The 24,287-nt window shown below is 40.9% G+C and overlaps 1 protein-coding gene across 1 annotated transcript in view; it reads right to left on the bottom strand.

Moving 5' to 3' along the window:
• Window positions 1-23,379, bottom strand: part of RBPJ (recombination signal binding protein for immunoglobulin kappa J region) — a 65,805-nt gene extending 42,426 nt beyond the window's left edge. Inside the window, exon 1 of the mRNA XM_074147115.1 lies at window positions 23,293-23,379. Coding sequence (XP_074003216.1) covers window positions 23,293-23,312 — 20 coding nt within the window. The 5' untranslated portion in view covers window positions 23,313-23,379. The remainder of the gene's footprint in view (window positions 1-23,292) is intronic.
• Window positions 23,380-24,287: the final 908 nt, after the last annotated feature.

Here is a 24,287-nt window from a genome sequence, read left to right as displayed (position 1 = left end):
CGACCTTCATTCTTCACAAAGTTCCGAGTAGATTTACTTTTCTCAGGCTACCCCTCTCCATGTCCCATATGTATTTTTTCTTTGCCCTCCACTGATCTTTACAGTTTGTTGTAACTTAATGCCACACAGCCTAATATGACCCAGCCTACCCTGTGAGTGTCCCTAACTACTGTGGCTTTATCTCCATAGCATCTTAGAGAAAGGAGTTTTTAAATCCTTAAGATTATTCATACTCTAAATGTTTTATGGTCTTCTACTGTTTCCTTTTGCTTAGCAGAACCACAGCAGTGGTTGCTGTGCTACTTCCTCAATAAAAATACTGCTGTGGCCATCATTCAGTTCTAAGAAAGGTGCAGAAGACACTGAAGATTATGCCTACACATTACTTTGCAATGATATATATATCTTAGGAGAGTTGTTCGTTTTTTGGCATATGTAACTACATACACAGATAAATGATGCATTTCAGAGGCTCTTAATTCTTTCTGTAATATCTCACACCTTCGATACGGTAACTGCTGAAGAAATGGCACCTGGAAGGAGCAACAGGGGACATAGGTGTAACTGTGTGTGTAAGTGTGATCCTCCAGAGCTGATGAGGTCAGCAAAGTGACAGTTTCCAGATCACCCACCACGCCACCGCCTGGGTCATCATTCAATGAACACAGGCACGAAGAGAGTCACACAGTCATCGACTTACTCTCACTTTCGCCTGCCAGCGGCACTTAGGACCTGATCCTCATTAGGGTGTCTGCTGTAATAAGTATTGCTATCAAGACTTTGTCCCAAAGATTAAGAGTTGAACTAAAAGCTAACCCAATTTTTAAAAAAGCAATACATTTTTCATATCCACACATAATGTACAAAGAGCCAACCTCAACCAATCTGCTTTGAAATACTACTGACCCAATGCATCCTCTTACTTATCCGTCCTACAAAAGGAGATAAAATTAATTAAAACCTCACCAATTGAGAATGTCTAAAGGACCTGAATAACGCTAGCACCTCTCCTACTCCTAAAGTCCCTTTCTACCCCATAAAGAGCAAATGATGGGCGGTCCAACTGCACTGTGGCTCTTTGCAAGTAGGGAGCACAGCAGCCCCTGAAATCACAAAACCAGAAAGTTTTTGATCCATACACAAAACATTCCCTCTCTTCAATGAAAATAAATAAAAAAAAAAAAAACAACAAAAAAAAACCCCAAGACCCACCTGCTCCAGGGTGAATGCCACCAACAATGCGCTATCACATCTTTGTACTGCATGATCCTGTACCGCTCCGGCCTATACTTAAAGAATTTAAGTCCTCCAGCACAGGGAACATGTTACGTGTTTGAAACAAGTCTTCTACTGTACAGCTCTATATACACTTTTGGCACTATTTCAAATAATACTGACATAAATACAATAGAAAAAGCTCCGCTTCGTTTAGTCACGCCCTCTCACTGGAAGTCACTGGTTCAATTAGAAACTCCCTCTCCCTTTTCTGACCCGCTTTCATCCTCCCACGTTGCTTTCATTATTGTCCTCTCTCTTTTCCAATCCCCATAAAAAAAGAAAATCGCAGAACCACAACTGCAATTTAAATACAGCTTGCACCGTATCAGTAAATAGGCTCACTTTTAAACAACTTGCAGAAAGTAAACAAATTCTCTTCTTTATAGTTGTCTGCCTGTGTTCAGAAAAAAAAACAAACTTCATCCAGTAAATCACTGTACTTGTACGTGATCCTAAAAATCAAAGGTCTAGTCCAAAAAGGACATAATTTTAATCCAGACAGAACTCACACAACTCCGCCACGCTGAGCAAGGCAAGAAAGTCAGCGACGACAGCTTATTTAAAAACAAGAAAGTGCCTAAAAATATATCTGGAGATGCGTTTTCCCTGCTTTTACTTTTTGCTGTGGGTACCTGCTGCAAGAAGCTACAGTAGCCCAAAGATCGCAAGTATACTAAAGAACTCGGATATTAGCAACTTAAAGGATGCCATTAAAATGTTGGAATGGTGTAGAATGTGAGAAACATCATCAAAAATGGTAAGATTCCTTTATATTCACATGCTACTATTTCTTTTTGATTGACTCCTTAACAAGGTCGGCTCCAATGGTCAGCGGAAACTGCAGATTTGCACACACTTACCTTAGCAACTGAAAGAGTTATCAGCTTGAAAAACCAGCATGCCAACAGAATCTCAGTCCCTAAAACACAATATAATTTGGCTCAGCTATTGTAACCGCATAGGGAATGTGCAATATAAGGCTCGTTAGTTTTATCTTCATCCACTCAAACCAAAAAAAGAGTGACTGTTAGGAAAAAGGAAAACAACCGCACACAGTTCGCAAAATTGGCTACTAAAATAACTGTAAACTGCTAATACATAAAACCAGTCTGAAATGTGCTTCCACGTGGAACGCCCCACATTCCCAGCTTTCAGTGACAACTACTTTGCTGAGTGTACAGTTATTAGGATTCTCCTTGATTTTCTCCTGGATCTCACCTTGCACATCACCTGTGAACATATATTTCACGAGTGAACTTGACTTTTATTTCCTAAACAAGTGATTCTATGTCCCCTACTAAACCACGATCTAAGTACCGGCGAGCCTTTAAAAAACAAGCAGCTACCTTTAAAGAAATTAAATTTCTAAATACGGTAAGAACAGAGGTATTAAGTAATAAAGCAGTGCTTTTTACAGTTACCATCTGCTCATAATTCCAAATAAGATTTAGTCTGAAGAAGGATTTTTTTTAGATGCATGAGGAATCAACTTCAATAAACCTACTGTTTGTGACCCCAGTTGCCTGATTACTTGATAAAAGTCACAAATCAGACATAAAATGGGACTTTTTAGACCAGTTTACTGACAATATAGGGACCCTCCACTATACTATAGTACCTGAGGATTTGCTCAACCTTGCTTTCAATGATTGAATGTCTTGCAGCGTTCAGAGAACAGCTTCCCCTCTTTAAATACACTTTCCATCCTTAACTGGAAGATAAGTATTCATCTTCTGTGCAGAAAGCAACTTAAAAAAAAAAGTGAATAAAAAAAAGCACAAAAACTTAAGGCTCATGGTTTTCTTTGAATTGCCACCATTCGCTGTAATGCCAAAAATACATAATAGAAGCAGAAATTGTGAATGATTTTGCCAGGAAGTGGTAAAGACCCATACTGAACTTGCGAAGGAGGAAGATTCTCAAAAAGCCAGCTTAACCTCACTAACCATGAAGGCAAATATGTATTTCTTTTGAACACCTCTTGAAGAGATAACAGGTTCTTGACGGGGGTAGACATTGGTCAGCTCAATATTTCTACTGCTCTATTAAAGCAATAGGTTAATCATCCTTCCCTGTGCTTTTCCTTACTCTATTTCCACATAAACCAAGGAGCTTCGTTACTACAGCTTCCTATCAGCAAAAAACAAGGAGAACATACTAATCTGTCTCTAAGGGGCTTACCGTCCTGCTCCAAGCTCCTCAACCAGCTTCCCCTGCACCACCTGCAGAGCTCAGACCTTCAGCCCATCAATCTGTCACACCACTAATACACGAAGGGAAACCAGTGGCTTTGGTTGCAGAAAGCTGGTCGGTCACCTCAGCAAATTCAACTTTAACAGAAGCCAAAATAGATTACACAGAAGGAGCAACTGAGCTTGTTTTTTTGTCTTGTATTCTAGCAAGCCTGTAACTCTCATGGGAAAGAACTATGTGTAAGAAAATAAAACGCAGAAGAATTCTGTAAGGAAAACGACTCGCAAAAAACCCAAGTCTCAAGCATAATTAAGAGATCTTTGCAGCAGACTAACACCCTTAGTCAAAGTCTAGCTTAGGGTGGTTCTAAGACTCTGCCCCCAAACACAATTAGAACTTAATGCACAATGACAGCTAAATACACTAACATCTCTGAGGTATAAGCAGACCAACTCTGACAAGTCCGCTGTGACAGTTTAAGTCATCGCTGTCCCAAATGCCTCTCCCACCTCTCTGCCAGGTCAGGATCAGCAAACGTGCCTGTGTCCCAGCTGCTCCAGTCTGTGGTTGGACTCTGGCCTTCCAGGCAGCTGAGCCCATCTGTCACCCACAAACACAGGTCTCTCCTCTTTTGAGGGAGAAGGAGGATGGAAGGAAGGAAGGAAAGTGAATTTTATCAATTCAGTCACGAACCCAGTGAGCGCCAGCACCACCACAATGCCATCTACAGGAACGCTTGGAGGAGAACGGGACCTCCCACTTTGGTAGCAGGGAGCTATTAGAGATCTGGTGCACCCACAGCTTCAGTTTAGGACCACTTAATTGTATTTTAAATAATGTAATAAACCCCCCACACACAATTCATACATTCGGCGACAGTACATACAGTGCTTAGCCACCAAAGCAAAATTTCAAGAGCCATTTTTAAACATCTTTACTATATTTTATACTTCTAAAAAACACCTTTAGGAAATGGGGACAATTCCCTACCATCTCCTTCCTCCAGCAACTCAGTCAGTTGAGTCATCTTTTTATATTTTAGAATATTTCTTCTTTTTTTTTTTTTTTTTTTAACAACACAGCATTATTACAGCCTGTAGCCTCTCCTTTCATTCCCTTTCTTCCTCCAACTCCCATACTGCTGTAATCCTTCCAAATGCAAAATGGAAGCAGCTCCTTTTATTCCCTGAAAGGAGGCTGCTAGAGTTATATAAACTTCCTTCTACGCAACTATGGTTCATCCACCAATTCTAAACTCGTAAAACAATTTGCAAATGATATCGGTATGGAAGCAGAAAGTACGTTATCAGCTTATAAACAGGTTTCCATGCAAACAGTAATTTCCAAATTGGCAAATGAAATTCACCTCTTCAGTAGATTATGACACAAAACCTGTGAATACATACACTTTTTTAACAAAGCCGTATTTGGCACCAACCTGTTTCACAAAATTATAGGTTTTCCTGGATTTCAGATGTTTTCTTATTGCATCACCCAGGAATGATGTGGTTACACTAACATTAACTGGGTGCAGTTGCAAGATGAGCTGTCAGTATCCTAGAATTAATCAATCTCAAGTATATTGTTTCATAATTAAGCTTATGAATACATCATCCCACGAATATAAAAACAACAGCAATAAACACACATTCCAGAAAAGAGGGAGAATTAGAAGGCTCCTTTTCAACTTTCTAGGACAGCTAAATCATTTGGAGGCCACTTTTCATCGTCACTCTCTTTCACTGTGGTTGCGCTGACAGTCTCCAACTGAGGAGCATTTTATACAAGCAAATTATTCTTAAACCTTTAAAGTCACCTAAGGCGGCAGCAAAAATAGTGGGTATTCCCTCTGCAAAACCTGCGTTTTAATAAAAACATTAATGTTTTAATGAAAACATAAATTTTAAAAGATTCAAAAGCTTAGGGTATTTTGTTGTTGTTGTTGAATTGATTCATAGGTAAATTGTTTCTATGTTTCTAAGAGATTAATTTATACTTCAGCTAAAGCCCCTGCAATAATTAATAGAGCATTCCCACACAGGAAAGAGAGAGAAATTCAGATTCCCATTTAACAAATACTTGACTATTGAAAGAGGAAAATAAGGTATGTATAGCAAGTATATTTCTGTTTAAATGATACAAGCTAGACATTCCTTTCGATTACTGCCATTTTTAAATGCAAAACGCAAATACTTAGAAACAAATTGCTAGAGAAATATAATCTCCATGATACCTATCATCAAATATGCTAATACATCTAATAACTGTTGTGGTAAATGGGTCAATGATCCCTGAACAAGATAAGCAAACGGACACTCCGAAAATGCGCTTTTACTTCTCCTTATCACGGTACATTTACAACAACCGTATGAGAAGATTAGATTAGACGTCTGGGATGTCAGCAGGCTAACACCTTATCCTTTCTTCTGCTATTATAATATTACAGTTCTCTTACGTAGTTACACACGCTCCTATTGTGCCCCAATAGCTTTTACAGGGCATTTTTTTTTTCATAAGAAAAACATCTGCAGAGCACAAATGCAAAGCAGTTATTATTGTCCATTTTTTTAAATGGAAATTGTGTGAATCATACTTAATTCAAGCGGGCTCGCTTTTCAGGTTTGTCAAGTTTAAACTCCACACAGATGCAAATTACTGGTAAAACTTCTCCCTGCATCTTAATGAGGTACACTATAAACTACGAAGCCAACTTGAAAACAAGAACGCTTCTGAGACAAATTTTACTTGACCTAGGTGTTCTAAGCTTTTAAGGAACTAGTATTTTAAGTGAAAGTTTTACCCAACAGCACTTTGCTTCTGCACGATCTTGACCCTGTGACTGCTACAACACCAGTTTCCCAGAATAACGCCTGCGCTGGCACTAATTTTTGTGTTAAGGATTTTACTGCATGATAAGCGTGCCTAAGCAGCGTGCTGCGAAGGCTCCCAACTGCTGAGCTCCCGACCCAACCTCTTTTCAAAACATTGTCTCATCATTTCAAGTGTATCCAAGGCCAGAAGGGAAAGCAAATTGTCAAAACTGTTTGGAAGTACTAAACAACCAAAATTTAAGAAGTCATTTCAGTCAGCAGCTACCGCCGTCTCAATCGTATCTCGACCGGTTTAAAAACGATTGCCAACACAGGAGTGCCAAGTGGGTAGTACATGGAATAATAATAATAATCATCAATAGGGAGATTTCCTTCCCGCAATTCCTGCCTACTGCTGCCTTAAACAGGGCAGACTGAGCTCTCCAAGAAAAATGGGAAAAATCAAGGACAAACGCAATCATTAAGGTTCAGCAATCAGATAGATAAGCTGAACTCCAGAATTAAAACATGCAAAATGCCTGCGCAGCCAAGATAAAGGAACAAAAAAAAAAAAAAAAACCCAAACCCCATCCTAAAGAAAAATTGGGCAATGACCTATATTAGAAGTTACGGCTTCGAACTCAGCATTTTAAGAGATGATATCTTTTCTTCCAAGGCATTAATGCATTCTGGAAAAGAACACTAACGTCCACAGATCAAGCTTAGTATTCTACTAACAGCTAAGACTCCTTCATTGCTTCAGTTTCCCTGTTTAGCAGAAAATGAAGCTTATGCTATAAAACCGATTAGCCATCCTTGCAATAACTTTGGAACCCATAAATCAATTCTAAATAAGTTTCAAAAGAAGAAAAGAGTTTTTAAAGACAATTAAGTTGCTACGAGTTTGATGGAATGTAGAGGCTGGATAGACATTTCCGAAATACTGATGTCACTAAAAGAGACAAGTAGAACTTGGAATTACATATGCAAAATACAGTCTAAACAAATGAAGAAAATTCAGAATGCCAATGTTAAAGGGCTTAAATTATCTTCTATGGTTATGGGAAAGTTAAAATACTGTCAAAAACAGCTTTCATGCCTATAAAATACAACACCAGCATTTCATCTTACAAGTATTTTCAATTTGTTATCTACATGCTATCCACCCAGGCATAAGAAATATAGAAACCAACTGTTTGCTCTACAGTCAGATTGTAGGCAGAGGGTCTCCAGAATTTCTAATGACAACAATAAATTATGAAATGCAACTTCACTGTTGAGTTACACACAATTTTACGGCCCCTGCCTTAAGTGGATTTTTAAACAAAAAAACCCCATGAGTTGCATACTAAATTTATTTATGACTATAAACCTCTTGGAACAGGTATGAAATTATGTTTACTAGCCTGAAGAAAGCCTAATAAAACATCCTGGCAATTTAAAGATAAACACCAGAAAATTATTTTACTGTGTAACTTAATTTTTTTTTTTTCCCCCCCAGTGGTTCATGGGTTGTTGTAAAAATTTTGTGTGCCAAGTTACCTACTATATTAGCTATGATAGTGTCTAGCTCTTTAAATAGATGGCATTGCTATGGGGACAGAGGAAGAACTGCTGGACTGTTTCTATGATGAGAAGGGTAGTGGAGAAGTGAAATGTGAGCAGCAGGTTTGGAAGCCCGAGGTATTTTTCACTTCTGTTTTGTATTTTTTCCATATACACAGGAAACTCCCTTGGGGGGAGAAAGACCAACTTCCCTACAGCTAAATACAAGAACGTGTAAAACAGAAAAGCCATTCAATGTTTCCATACTTGAACCAAAAAAAAAAAAAAAAAAAAATCTAAAGTATCAGACAAAAACTTTGACACTGAAATAGTGAAATTTCATTTTCCTGCCTCCAGAATTTCTTCAGACAACAAAGTCTTTGCAGGAGTAGAAAATTCAAGAGGCAAAAGATTAGAATGCATCTACATAGACATGCACACATCGTCATCTACCTTCATATTCTCTTCCCCAACCCCAGACTATTGCCTACCCATTCCCCTCTGCTCCCTTTTGCTGCTGCAAAGCAAGAGAGGCCATGACGAGGAAGAAGAGTTGACACAGTCCACCTGAGGTGCAGGGCCTTCTGCTCCCACTGCCAGCGGATGCCCAGGTTGTTCTTATTCAGAACTGGGCTCCAGGAATCCATTTACCCATCTCCAACAGCAGGATTAATGGACAGCATCCTGGCCTGTATAAGGAATAGTGTGGCCAGCAAAACTAGGGAAGTGATCACCCCCCTGTACTGGGCACTGGTGAGGTCCCACCTCAAGTGCTGGGTCCAGTTTTGGGCCCCTCACAACAAGAAAGACATTGAGGTGCTGCAGCAGGTCCAGAGAAGGACAACAAAACTGGTGAGGGGTCTAGAGAACAAGTCTTGTGAAGAGCAGCTGATGGAACTGGGGTTATTCAGCCTGGAGAAAAGGAGGCTGAGGGGAGACCATATCACTCTCCACGATTACCTGAAAGGAGGGTGTGTGTGGGGGGGGGGGGGTCGGTCTCTTCTCCCAAGTCACAGGTGATAGGACAAGAGGAAACGGCCTCAAGTTGCACCAGGGGAGGTTCAGATTGGATATTAGGAAAAATTTCTACAGTGCCCAGGGCAGTGGCGGAGTCATCATCCCTCAAGGTATTTAAAAGCCGGGCAGACGTGGTGCCAAGAGACACGGTTTAGTGATGTTTTTTGTCAGTGTTAGGTTGACGGTTGGGCTCAAAGATCTGAAAGGTCCCTTCCAACCCAGGCAATCCTATGATTCTAAGAGTAAGAACCAGACAAGGCTAAGTGGTACTTTCCCTGAACGTTCTCCTGTCTATGACTATTTTCAGTTCAGGGGATTTCTGAGCCCAATGCTGATGCCAGGAATAAACACAGCTTTTATTAATAACTGGATCTCACATGGTCCAAGCCTACTGTAGAGAGTGAAGGACACATACCATGTGCTTTAGAGACCAGTGGGGAGAAAGGAGCCCAAGGGAGCATTCTGCTATAGAACAAGGCTACACTAGATACGCCAGGGAATCCCAAGGCAACTTGGCATCATCTGTATGACCAGCCTCGAAGGGCCACCCCACCCCAGAACTAAAATTCACTTTTACCACGTCAGCAAAGCCAGTTTAATATTGGAGTGACACTTGAAAAGCTGGCAAATCGCCCGGCTCAGAAGCCGCAGACGCTCACCCCTGAGACAGAACCCATCGCTCTCGGAAGGTACGCACAGCCAGCCAGACGTCAAGAGCAGTGCGATAATACAAATGCTTATTAATAAAATTAACTACCAACAGTATGGGAAAGCATAATCGGTCTCTACCAGTCACGTATTTAGTTTTCACAAAGCTAATTTAAATAAATACAGCAGAACTCTTTAAAAAAAAAAAAAAAAAACAAAAACAACAAAACAAAAAGAAGATGCAGATCTAGATGAGGTTTTTGAGGGCATTTGGAGAGGGTTTTGGGGTTTGTTTTGTTTGGTTTATTTAAGTTTGTTGGGTTTTTTTTCCCAAGGAAAGGATTTTCCATTTTCCCCCAGAGATTGGCAACTACAAAGCACAATGTCCTTTAGGAAATATAGCTTCCAAACAATGCTGTAACAGGCACCCAACAGCTGCTCAGCTACGCTGTTTAGAACTTGTTAATAACTTGTAATAGTTATTACAAGATCTGGTCAACCACGCCAGCGCTCCTTGGGACAAACCTAAAGTATACCCACCATCGGGGCGCCACACTTCACAGTACACAAGGAATACAGAGAGGTCCCAAGACCTCCAGTTATCCTGACTGGTTTTCTAATGAAACCCACCACAGTCCATCCTTTCAGGTATACTGGAGCCCCTCTTAAAAGGGCTCCCTGAACCTGGACGCCACCCAACAGATCAAGTTTGCAAGCTGCAGGAGTGATAGGTGAATACAGCTACTTACAGGAACGATAGCCTGCCAAGACCTAGGGCACTTAAGTGTCCTCAAGAAGATGTTTCTAACAGCTACCATTAATTGTAGACACTGTAGAAAACTGACAGAATAAGGAATCAAGAGGACTGAGACAGAAAAGGAAAAGCAAGTGGACAATGCAATAAACGGCCTCAGGCAGAAGAAAATGTAGTGGATTCCATTACAGATCACTTGGCAAAAGAGAAGCTGATAAATGACTCAACTCTTAGGAGAGCAGCATGAAGTTACTTTTGGCTTCCAAGCCAGAAATTAAGAAAGCAGCTGAAAAAAAAAAAAAAGAAAAAAAAAAAAAAGGAAGAGGCCACAGACAGAAGGAGCAATGAAGATCTGGGACAAAGCTTAAGCGTTCGCTTCCTGTTTCTCCAACTACAGTCCAGTGTTGCAAGACTGAACGTGCGAAGGTTCCTTTCAGCAAAGGAAAAAGTTTGCCCACATCGAGCCTCGCTGGCTGGAACTAGTATTCAATTCTGATATCCAAAGGACACCTCGATGTGACTTTTTAAATTTTGTTGCAAAATGAAGGGGGGGAGGGGGGGAGAGTGCTTTTTTCTTTATGACATGACAGTAGCGGACAAGTTCACAACGAGTGTATCACAAAAGTCTACAAACTACTAAAGATTCATCCCCTGATGAGAACAGCAAATGTAGCAAAGAACTATTTCAATCAAACTGGTAGTTCTTAATCTATATTAAACCATCCCAGTATGAATACCTTCTCTAAGGTTCTGAAAATGTGTTAAAGGAAAGCAAATCTAATGTTTTTACTCAACCACTGAACCAGGCAAAAAAGAAAAGTTACAATTTTACACAGAAAGTTACACACGCTCTTTTAACCCATCTTATATTAGGAGAAACTTTCTGTATAGTAAATATTAATTTAAATTGTACTACAAAGCTGTATAACAAACAATCTGAAGTTTATCTGTATACACACTCCCTTTTGGGGCAATGCTTATTTACAGAATTTAGCTTCCAAAACCTGGTCTCAGCTTTCCTTTGTTTGCTTTCATCACTTCAAAAACAATCCTTTCTCCCAGTTCTCTTGCTTTAGAAATGAACCATGCTAGTAAGAACAAAGTGTCCTTTTGCTTCAGAGCTTTCAATATAGTCCCTATAAAGCCACTAGCAACAGATCACAGTCTCTGAATTCTTTCAAAGTTCTATTTTATCCATCCCTCTTGGAGTAGCACAAGGATAACAAAATAGTAATAGGTTCCCATAGACTTTTAAGATGGTGAAGAGGACTGAAACATGGCAAGAGAGAAGGGGAGTGAAACGAAATAATGAAACTCCTGCAAAATAAAGTGATCCTCCACTATGTCTTCTTCCCACCCCCCCAAAATACATTTCCTGCTTTCACAATATTAACACTTAGGACCTTTCTTTGGCTTTCCCCATATAACTTAATTCTCTTCAGCTTGCTGTATCAATATTTTGTCTTCTGTTACACAAGATATCTGAGGTTCTTGAATTCTTTGGATTCTATTTTCTCTCCAGTTCTTGAGCTGGGAGACAAGCAGCATACAAGCTCATCAGACATCCCCTCCCACCATCAAAGACACCGATGTGGCCAAGGTCCAGGTTCCAAAAAGCAAGCAATAGGGTTTGGACTTGACTGAAAACATATACTTGTTGGATTATCACATTGGTTGAGTAGGAACAGTGACTTCCCCAGTGGCGATGCTCTAAGCGCACCACAAGCCTTACAGGGCTGGTAACAGCAAAAATTGGTGGTGGGGGGACAAAGGAACAAGACAAATCCAAACTAAGGAGCAACACTGTTGGGAAGTAGTCTAGAAATACTGCTCTGGACAAAGGTAAAGTGAACACAGACTGCCCAGGAACAAAGAGAACAGGGCTTATACAGAAACTTCACTGGAAAAAAAAAAAAAAAAAAACAGGAGAGAAAGTATTCTGGTGTATGCTCCTTAAAAAAAAAAAAATAAAAAAAAAATATATATAGAAGCAAAGCTAATTGAGGGCCGGTCACAAAATTCAGGAGAGAACAAGACTGAAAGCAAATAAGAAAAATTTAAAAACCCAACATTAATTCAATATGCTGTATATATATACAAGAGGAAGCAGAATTGACCGGATCTAAATTGGAATCAGAGGAAAGGAATGTCCAGCAGTGGCTATACACATTTTTCAACTAATGTCAAAACAAAAAGGAGAAAAATATTAGCTAGGAAAGCAATTTGGACACTGGTAGAATAGTATCTTTTATCTTAAAAAAGTAATATCATTACTGAAGGAAATTGCCTAAAATCAGGATGTTAACTAGAATACTGAATACAACGAAGAAATATCAAAAGTGCCACCAGTAAAATCTATGTTAAGAACATGCTTTAAACAACAATATCCACAATTTGAATCCTACACACCAGAAGCACACAGGAGAACTTCCAGTAAGTGCAGACATCGCTTATCTCTACAGATGTAATACTCATCACTGCTCAGTAACTTGTGGCAAACACAGGTCTGTTGCTTTTTGGGTTTCTGAAAAACTGTTCTAACAGAAAAAGATAAAATTTCAAATCTGAACTGATGCAATACTACTTTCATGACTATGCAAACTGACAAGTCTAACCAGTCTACTGCTAACCAAGTGCCATACAGCAGCAAAGTGAAACAGTTAAGAGCCAGTTCACGTTTTCCAATTGCTTACTAAGTATTGAACAATATAAAATAAATAAATAAATAAAGATTTTTGTCCAGAAAAACCATCTGGATGAAACCCTGGAAAACCCATGGATATGTCCAGAGAGTTCTTATATATTTTATTTCCATATGGAAATTCAGCCTAGATTCAGGGAACACATATAAGAACTGGTTTCAAACTCTGCTTGGACAGGCTAAGACCTTGGGCTTATCTTCTGAGGTCACCTTTTATTGTCTCAAAAGCTACATGTGGATGCAGCAGCCAGTGGAAAAGAAGAACAATTATCCTTACAGCTCAAGGGATCCAATAAAAAAAAAAAAAAAAAAAAAAAAAAAAAAAAAGAGTTGTCCTAGACTTTGTAGCAGCCTTTAGCACTTGCAAATGACTGCTAAGAGCCTGGTCCACTTTTCCTTTGCTACCATTTGAACCATTGATCACCTCAACAAGCTAACTGAGAGTAAAACTTTTCAATAAGACCTTTTTAAAACATTGTTTCGTAAGGACTCCTTTGTTTTGCCTGTTAACTATTGTGAAATACAGATATTTTGCCCATTGCAAGTAAAAACGCAGAAGGTTCTGACGTTTGCTTTAGCGTAGGTCTCACCTTTGTTTTGACACAGTTCTTAGTATTTTGAGAGTGATGCTATCCAAACGTAAGCACTGCAAACAAATCTTATTTACTATATTATCTAAACTGAACGTGAACCTGGCCAACGTCTCTATCATTAATTAAAATAAATATTAGAGTAAGTTTTTCTGCCTTAACTTTCTTGTTTCTGATGACCTCTATGGCAAAAAAAATTACTTCAAACCTAGAGAACTCCCTATTTTCTCTCTGTAATATATTTTTCTATCACTCTTGCAGACAAACTAAGAGGGACATTCACCTCCATAACCAGCAGCAAAGCAATCAATAATGGAAGCCACTCTTGTAAATTTAGTGGCTTAAACGAAGACTTCTCAAACTTTTACACGGTGATTAGGATTCAAAATTAGTATCATCTGTGCTGACTGAAAGAGTTTGTCACAATGCACCAAGCCTGCTACAAGCCTCTTCCAAAGAGGAAGCCTGATCCCAAAGACTTATTTTGATTAACTGCTCTGCACAGCTTATTAATGAGAGGTTTGTAATGCACATGTAAACAAAACAAACCAAAAAACAACACCAACCATGCAATACTTAGGGGAAAAAAAAAAAAAAAGAAGAGGAATGCAAAAGGAAAAGAGAAAACCCAAACCAAAAACAACACCCCAGGACTCAATGCTGGCAAAGAAGTGCTGAACAGCAGAAGAAAAAAAAATTTGGCCAGAAAAATACTTGGACAGAAAAGACATGTCCAAAATAGTTTAGCTATATCCCCCTCACTTCTGGAAGATATTACATTATTAAAGATTTTACTAGTCATCACTGTATATCTAGTACAAAACTAAGAGAGCATGAAAAGAAACACACATGCAGAATAACACCAGTCTTTCAATAAAGCTTTTCCTTTTCTGAATCCTGACGCTCACTACTGAAGCCAGAATTGGACGGCTGATTTGGAAAGTGGTAAAATATTTTGAATTTTAAAAATAAATACCTATACTGAATTTCTTCAGCAGCATAAAGACATGGCTCCAGCACACTGCGGCGCCACTTCATTTTCCTTCATGCCACATTTACCCACTGGTCTTGCCCTATCCATTGCTTTTATGTCTCAATTATGGTAAGAGTAGCATCTCTCTAGTGTCTGTTCTAATATCCCACGCTATTACCAAAACACATTAATTACGAACACAGTCACTCTTAATCTTCCTTACCATACCTTTCTGTTATGCAGACTTAGAACCTAAGAAAGTCTGCTATCTCTTGCCCATCTTTCGCACAGTCCCAGTGGGGAGAGAAGAGACGTGATGCCCCCTGTCAGAGCCCAGCAAACCCCGCACGGCCCAGAACCACGAAGAGCAACGAGAACCAAATGGGGAGACAGCATTTCTAGTTCCACCTCTCCACGGACTCTGCATTTGACCTTGGCAAGTCACTGGGGCTTTTTTGTGCTTGTTTTTTCATGCTCAGGACATGAAGGGCTTTTACGCAGATGGCTGGAACAACAACAACAACAACATAACTGAGTAAGTTTAATTATTATTTATTCTATTATGCCAGGCTTTAGAACTCTTCCGCAATGGCATAAATTCAGAGTGAGCACAAGCACCTCTGATGCTCTAGACCTTCATTTTGAAGCTCCCTTTACGTACGAGCACTGGTGAAAGCAGTAACCCATTATCAGAGATCCCCCCACACACCGTATCAAAAACTGATAAAAGCTTAGTTTCACAAATTCTTCTGCTGAGCAAACAAGTTTAATTTTCTTTTCTACACCGGCAGTTCCTAATCCACAGCTTGCAAAAGAAACACTGCTTGCAAGATCCTCTGCCGCTGCTCCCAGACAAAATTACATTACAGAGTTAAAGAGCGAGCTGCCAGGAAAAGCAGGATACTGCCCAGAGAGTATTTTTTTACTCTGTGCCATTTCTATCATCCAGCAAAAATTAGGGACCGATATTTTACACAATTCAATTTTGTCTCTCAGGCTTAGAAAATTCTGAATTTCATGGCTGCCTGATCAAATTTCATTCTGATACCAAGTTTCCTGGTAATCTCCCAAAGTACCATACACTGGAAATACGCCACAAGTATAGCTTTGAAAAAAAAAACCAAAGTGCAGATGAAACGTTCTACAGACCAAGCAATGTTATCAAGAAAACCAGTAGAAAGACTTTTTTTCTGGCATTTTTTTTTTCCATTTTCTGGAAAACGTCTACATTTGTCCATATTCATAAAGGGAAAATTTATTATAAATGTTCATTCTGCTACTCAAATAACTATAAAAAATTAGATTACCAGTCAAAAGACTGTCTAGAGCCCATTGCAATACATACCCTTGAATCTCACCTACGAGAAGCAGAAAAATTAAAAGAAGTAATAGGTGTAATCTCACGTAGAGCAGTCAAAAATGACCACTTCCCAATACGGTTTGTTGCCTATTACAACAAGTGTTCTGGATTTTGAATATACTCATGAAATGGCACTTCATACAAGTTAGCCACGCAATTACAATGAAAAGGAGACAGTCCTTGCTCCTGAGTAAGAAACAAATGAGGAAAAGCCATACCTTAACACAACTGCCTTAATGTCTTCATTTTTTCCAAGTGAAGCTACAAAACCAACTTTATTTAAATAATTACAGAAATATATATTCAACAAAAATGTTTTCAAGGCTTATTTACATAAAAAGACATGTTCAAAAAAGAGCCTCATGAAATAGTTGAAGAAACATGCTGCTGACCAAAACGTTCAGATTACTTTAGAAAGAATAAATCGTGTCCCAGCAGCATGTCATTCATCAAATAATCTGATTAATCAAATAGTAAAACATTATAATGATTATACCTAATAGTAAAATTTTATAGATCAGTCAAGTTTTTCAAAAAAATCACAAATAAAAATATTAAATGGAACACAAAAACAGTATTTATCCTTGTAAAGCCTTGTAAAATCTTGTAAATAGCCTCTATTATAAAGGATGTAAAACTGCAACCTTAATCAAGAAATGTCTCACAGCCTACATACTGAAACCCCTACCTTCCTTCCTTTCTTGGTAAAAAAAGTTTGCTGCTGCAAATATGTAGTTTATGCATTTACAAACAAAAGAGCACAAAAATACGTGGCCATATATTCACTAGCTGGCTAAGAGTTCAAGAGTACGAAGTATTTTTTAGTAAATGAAATTATTTTAAACAGTACACATCAGCTCTGAAAAGTGACCTATAATGTCACATAGAAACAGGCTATGAAAACGTTTCTTTATGTCGTAAAGCCTTTTTTTTTTTTTAAAAAAAAAAAAAGGTTGCAACCACAAAATACACACACGCGCACGAATTATGAGTAAAGACCACCACAACATAAGTAGAACCCCAGGAAATGAGATAATGTCAAACTCTAAGTTTAGCACTTACTTTTCCAAGACTCAGTAAGAATATAATGATATGGAAATTACTACTTTCTATTCATAATCTTCTCTTCAAAGAAATTTATCGGCTGTTTCCTTTTCTGAGTTTTTACTTTGGAAAGAGATAACCATAATTCCATATTATTTCCTTGCCTCATATAATCTTAATTATTAATTATTGCGATTATGTGGAAGACAAGTATGAAAAGTGTACAATATTAGAACATTATAAGACTTTCCACATTAAAATAATGAAAAAAAAATCAGTAAGATCAAGAATATAATTTTACACCTATAATTACAAACTTGCCTTAAAATACTATAGAAGTAGAAGGCATATCCAGTTTTGTCAACAGAATTAAGATTTCATCTGACAATCAGCTAGTGACATTTATGTTTTTCCCTTATTGACCTACATACACAGGAAAAAATAAGCAACTCTTTAAAAGCAAGCAAACACTACAATTGCTCAATTTTTTTTAAAATGCTGCAATAATGTAAATTTTTTAAAAATCCACTTAATAGTACCCTTTCCCCGTGAAATGCTCTTGGGAGGCAGTGATTCAGCACATTACAGTGCCATATAGGTCATTTAATAATGTGCTTGCAATTAACATCCAAAGAATTTAGGGTGGCAAGGATTACAAACATAAAAAAGATGTCCTGAATCTTTAAAGTTCTGCAGACATGTCCTCCAAATGTGAAACTAATATTTTGCATAAACTACATTCTTCATTCCCAATAGAGACTCAAGTGTACTGCAAAGATAGAACAGTTGTTTCTATTTAACATGAATTTTTTGCAAATCTGAAGTTACTATTTCTGTCTTCAATTTTTATCAAAAATCAAACAACACCTTAACTGTACCCTTCACCAAAAACAAGGTATTAACTGTAACACCTTTTTTCAAAATCTTTGCCCATGAAGGCACCACAGGTCTTTTAGGAAGGCTTTATAAGTAGCTATAGGCTACTTTAGCTTCTTTTCACATTATTTTTAAATATAGAAATTGCTTAAGTTCAAAATAATGAAAAACAGCCCTAGAATTAATTACTACTGCAAAGTCGAAATTATCAAGTCACAAGAAAGAAACTCTCCCTCATTCACAAACGCAGGATCATTTACGCAATTCATAGTACGGAACAGCATATTGAAGAGAGACTTATCTCTGCAAAGAGATATCAGCAAAGGATATTGCCTTTTAAATAGCAGTAAAAAACGCACACATATTATGCCTAATAAAACAGTCTACAGATTATTTCTGGAGAAATCAAGCTATAAAAAGATTGTTTTCAAAGTTTCTTTGTGCTCTGTATCAACCAGAATAAGTCAGAAATGACAGAGAGCTACTTAATACAACAAATAAACAATGAAAGCAAATAAAATCCCAATCAAGAGCTTAACTTCATCAAATTGCTTCTACTGAAACTACAGAAGAATATGTGCAAGCATCTCGGAAGACTCCTTCAAAAATATAGTGCTCACAAAGATTTCCCAATAGCCAGACTTAAGACACTGACATCCTCCTTGATAATGATTTAAATGTTAGTCACACAAAACCATCTACTCATTTGATTGTAAACGAGTTTTTCCCAACCTTTACCACTCATCATGTGCATATACACAATAGCTGTAGTTATGCTATTACTCAAATCTTAATAAGCACTATGTTTAAACCTCCAGTGACAGTAAAAACTGTAGCCTGAAGATCCCATCCTTGAATTCTACTCCTATAGTCTATGTAATCCTGTTTCCACTCCTTGAGCTTCACTGAAACCATTCTCACTAACATCTTTCGCAGCCTAACCCTACGATGAAGCTGGGAATCAATATGTAGTTCTTATCTTCCTAGACCTGTCAATCACCCAAGATTACCAGCAATGCTTCTTTTCTGGAAATATTCTCCCTGGTTTCCTCGGCATTGTCGCTCTCATGATTCATCCCTTATTCTAATTGTTCTTTCAGTGCATCCTCCTGAAGGAGCCTTCTCATTCACCTGTACTATTTTATGAATCATTTAATAGGTTTCTGTCTTGCATCCCTTTCCATTCTCCTTTACTTTATCCAGGGCCAGGATTCAAATCCAACTACTGACTCCCCGCCATTAATCAGAAACATACTTTCTACTTCCTATCTCCTGTGTTTGTCCAAGCTAACACTTCAGCTTGCATCTCTCTTTCTCTGTACAGATGTCTCACTATCAGCTCAGTCTCAGTAGAGACGAAACACAGGTCCTGCTCTTTCTATCACTGCTTCAGTATCCTTTCCACCGCTGCAAGTCGCTGACTTTCAGGACTCTTAACAAAGCATCAGCCCTCAAACCACGGTTCTCTACAGATCCTAGAAATAACCTGGTTTTAAGATCCTGGCGATGCCCAGAACATCACCAAGACATGCCTTTAGTAGCTTAACTTTTATCCTGTGACCACAGCAGTTCACATCTGAACTAGTGAAGCATCCTTCTCCATCTTTCAAAATCCAGAGTTGACCCTGTTTCTATTTATTCTGAGCATTCCTCCCTAGATCGTTTTTTTTAGCCTAAGGTCAGATCACACAAGTCTTCCCCATTCTCTGCCCCGCCACCTCTTGAGCAGCATCTGCTTCACTCTCGACTTCAAGACCCTTACTGGTCAATGTCCCCATCCTAAAATCAGGATGTAGACAAAGCTGAAGTTTTGGTAAACACCTCTCCTCTTCTGTTACCCTCATGGTTGGGAGAGCTTCACAGAGCAGCACCTTCTTCCTTCAAAAACCCCCTACAAGTTTTTCCACAGTTCTCATTAAAAACAAACAAAATGACCAGATGGGTAGGACACCTAGACCACTACGCTAAAATTCACTCCACTGATGCCAAACATTCTTCTTTATTATCACAGATCTGATGTGTCTTCCCTTACCCTTAAATCGTTAAGCCTTCTGGGTCAGGAAACACCTCTTAACCACAGAACTTTAGGATGACTAATTCAGACAAGTAACTTAAATAGTTTAATACCTAGAAAAGTGTTACTAAAACCATCTTCTACTTTACAGCACCTATGGAAAACAACATACCAGCGATAAGCCCATTCAGTTATTTTTGTCTTTTTCAAGGCTTCTCAACCTGTGTGAAAAATAATCCAAACACTGTCTCGTATACTGCTATTACAGAGGTTTTTACTGCTAATCAAGTACTCAAACCTGTATCTAGCATTTATCATTTTTATCTACCCTTTCTAAATTTTACTCACTTGTTTGCTGGTATAGAAATCTTTGCAAAGATTTTTTGCAATGGCTTCTTGAATTATTTTCTAGTATTTTAAAGATGAGGTCATCCCAGGCTAGACCATTCCATGTTTTATTTCATGTTAAAATGACACAAAATTAAGTTCTTAGGATCAGACTTTCTCTCTGTGATATGGCTGTATTAGGCCTGGCACAGCAAATTTCAAACTAATTGAGGCCTACAGGTTTTTTTGTAGTATCAGCAATTATTTACAACAAAGTGTTTTGCTTCTCTAATTATAATCATGCTTCTCTAATTAAAAAACATTTTCATTAATTTCGTCATCTTAAAATGATGGGTTTCTCTAAGCCACTCACAAGCAAAACAAAACTACTCCACAAACCCCCAAAATACTATCCTATTACCCCAGCCATAAATAAGCCACTTTATTTTAAATAATAGTTCAAATAGTTCATAATTCATTTTCAGTTACTCGGTTCGTGTTTCTGTGTATTTTCTCGTTGTAGGTAGTTCTGCCACTGTGCAGCTGAGGTTCAATCATACCAGATGTACAAGCAGTTCTGATCATAACTTTCCTTGTAATGCAAGCAGTGGGAGTGTGTCACACGCTGCAAGCAAGAAACCGGTAACGTACCCCGACTGCCCCCCAAAAGTCCTGCAGTAAATTCCTACTGTTCCATTCCAACACAGCATAAACCTACGTACCGTAATTTAGGCTTAGGCATACAGTTTTCACAGGGGAAAAAATAAAATAAATAAATGTGGTTTTACATTCAGCTTACACTGGCTGCAGAAAAGCCATATGCTTTATCTCAGAGTTTGAGAACCCGTAAGAGCTGCACGCTGCCCATGCAAATACAATGCGGTGTCTGGGTACTACATTCTTCAGTTATAGCTTTTTAATTGCAAGTCAGCTTTTACAGAACAGTTGAGAAAGAAAACTGTCTTTACTGACAGTTTTGAAAAAAAAAAATAAATAAAAATCAGCTACTGGAGTATCATCAATTTTTAATCCTAATGCACACAAACAACTCCGCATCAGAGCTGTGGTCCCCCAAACATGTCATATAATAACGTAATCTAACAATACCATTAACCAAAGTAAACAGACTTCATTTTAACAGCGCTAAAAATATTTAACAACAAGAAAACAAGACTACATTTTAGAGAACTGGACTTAGAGATTTTGAACAATAAATTTTGCATTAAAAACCTAAACTACACACAATTTTTCTCACTCTTGTTAAAGTGCTTTTTTTCCTAATGTTCAAATTATTTGACCATTTATTTAAAAAAAAAAAAAGCTACAGTTGTTATCGTCAGCATTTTAACAGATCTCCAAGAAGGGTAAAAGTAACATCACAAACATGAGAACACTTCTGACAAACCTGTAATAATAATAATAAACAAAAGCAAAGGGAGCCCAAACATTCAGATGAGTAAACAAATAGAAACGTGGAAAACCTTAATCGCCAACTACAGTGCAGACTAATACTTATAGCAAACTTTAAAAGCATTTGTTCCCTTCTTTCAACTCTAACCTCTAAAATAGTACACTCCAGGAACCATAACAAACAAGACCAGGTTCCCTAAAGAACATTTAATTGGGAAAACGTGTATGAGCAGCAAGATGCCTTTATCAAGAGAGAAATCAAGCAAAGGCTTCGATTTAGTTTTCGACAAACAAGAGTGACGAATTGGAAACACTACTGCAGCCAAACAAAACAACAAAATACCATAGTGCTACCTTCTCCATGAGAACAAAAGCATCAGCCACCAACTCCACCCCACCCCCAAGCAGGCTGTTGCTCTCTAACCACAGAGCCAATGCTGTAGACAATGTAATCCCACAGGGAAGACAGAAGGTCACAGACACACTGTGAAATCACAAAATACGGTCCACGTTTTAGAAAGACACAGTAGTACTTTCAACAGCCAAGATTTCACGTGGAACAAACAGGTGGAGGACAGAAACTGCCTGTTCTTCTCTTGACTGCCCCTTCCCTCAGCACCTAGAGGGAGGTCACACGTGCTCTGTATAGCCCAAAATTAAGGACAGGGCACTCAGAGCAAGCAGCAGAATTCACACTGTGGTGAGGATGGCAATACGCAATGTTAACACTGCGGGTGAGATTGCGTACTGTACGCCAGCAGTGGATCTGTTATTATTCATCAGCTGTAGGTGGCTAAGAGGGTGTCACTTATTACAGTGACACACGCTGCAGCTGGCTAGCCATGATTAAGTATTACCCAGTGTGGTTGAAAGGGATGGCAACTATCATTCATTACGATCCAGCGTGGCTTAGTGGGGTGGGGAGGCTGCTACCCTTCGCTGCAATGCCATGTTAGGAGGAAGGCAGCTAAAGAAACTCAACAAAGCCCGGGAATGGTGTACAGGGAGGAGAGAAAGGCAACCTCAGTCCCCTAGACCAAAAGAACGGGTGTCCTGCTAGCAGGGGTGGACAGCCTGACGGCGCCGGGCTGCTCCAGCACAGCGGGCGACAAGTGACAGAGCCGCTGGGCTGGGCAGGCCGGGCCGGGACCTCCCGCCGGCCCTCGCCGTGCCAAGGGGGGCTGAGGCACAGCAAGGAACGGCCGCGCTCAACTTCTCCTCACCACGGGAGCAAACCCCTTTGTCCGGGCGCTCCCGGGCTGTGGCCGAGGGAGCCCGGAGGTCTCCCCTCCTGCGGCAGGATGAGCGAGCCCGGGCGACGGAGAAGGGGGAACGGCCTGTGCCAGCCCCGGCTACCCTCCCCAGGGAGCCCTCAGAAAGGGACCCGCTCCGGAGCGGCGGGGATACCCACTGACCCTGCACAGAGTCCCGGCCGGTGAGAAGGGGAGCAAAGGAAGCTCCCAGCCTTACCGGCAACCTCGGCGCCGGGGGGAGGCCCCGCGGGAGAGCCCGGCGGCCGGCGGCCCCTCAGCCGGGGCGCGGGGGGCCTCCTCCCGTGCGCCCACCCAGGGGGAATCCCAGCCCCCCGGGCTTTTGCCTCTCGGGGCCTGCCGCCGGGCCGCCCGGAGGCCAGCCCCCGCTTCCCTAGAAGAGCGGCGGAGGCGCCGAGGGGCGGGAGCCGGGCAGCCGGCGCCCCGGCACCCCCAGAGACCGGCGGCTCCCGGCGCGGCGCCGCGAACCCCCCGCACTTACCCTGTCACAACAGGCGCCATCTTCCACAAACTCTCGCCAAAACTCCTACTCTCGCGAGAGCGGGGGGTACACCCCCCCCTCCCCACCACCTCCGCCGGCCCGCAGCGCGCGTGCGCGGGCCCGTGAGACACGCGCGGGGCGGGGAGGGAGGCGGGGGGGGGAGCGGCGCGCGCCGCCCACTCAGCTCGGCCGGGGCTTCTCCCCCTCAGACACAACAGCCCAGGCGTGGGAACCGCGCCGCTCTCGCGAGAGTAGGCGGGACAACTCTCGCGAGAGCTGGGCTTGCCGCCTGCGGGGGTGGGAGGGAGGGTGGGAGCGAGGGATTCCCTCTGCCGGAGGGGGAGGGACCAACGCGGGGGGGGGGGGGGGGGCGGAGGTGGCGGTGGGGAGAAACCATCCGGGGCGGGGGGAGGTGACGGCCAGCGCGCGGGGAAGCGCCTGTTAGAGGAACTTGCCGACGCCTCCTCACCACCCAACGGCCCCCCCTCCATGGGAAGCGCGTGTGGGGCCGCCCGCCTCGTGCAGTCGGTGGGCTGGGCACATGCGCGGCCTGGTGGGCCCAGGCCAGCCCGGGCGCCCCGGGGCCAGGCTTGCTACAGTACCGGACGCCCCGGGCCCGGTCTGTCCCGCCACCGGCTTCAGCCGCCTTTAGGGGGCCTGGTGCGGGGCCCTGGCGTCGTGGTTTTCCCTGCCGGCCCCGGCTGGGCCCCGCAGGGTCTCCGGCCCACCAGGCCGTGGAGCCTTCGGTCAGCGGTGGGCACCGGGAGGCCGGCAAGGCTTTTTCCCTCAGCGTCAAATGAATGTTCTCTTCGGGAGGTCAGACCGGAGCTTTTGTGGAAGTTTTGAGCCTAAGTGACGTGGCTGCTTTGTCTGAAACACTTAAATCGTAGAAAAAAAAAACACACACCCCAAGCTCATAACTGTGGAGCAGCTTGGGTTTCCTACCAGACCTGTAAAAAAAGCCAAAACCCTCCGGTGAGGTGACCCGTCTCATT

The sequence above is a fragment of the Numenius arquata genome, chromosome 5, assembly GCF_964106895.1.
Source record: "Numenius arquata chromosome 5, bNumArq3.hap1.1, whole genome shotgun sequence".
Taxonomy (NCBI): domain Eukaryota; kingdom Metazoa; phylum Chordata; class Aves; order Charadriiformes; family Scolopacidae; genus Numenius; species Numenius arquata.
This window is presented reverse-complemented; position numbering and strand designations above follow the sequence as displayed.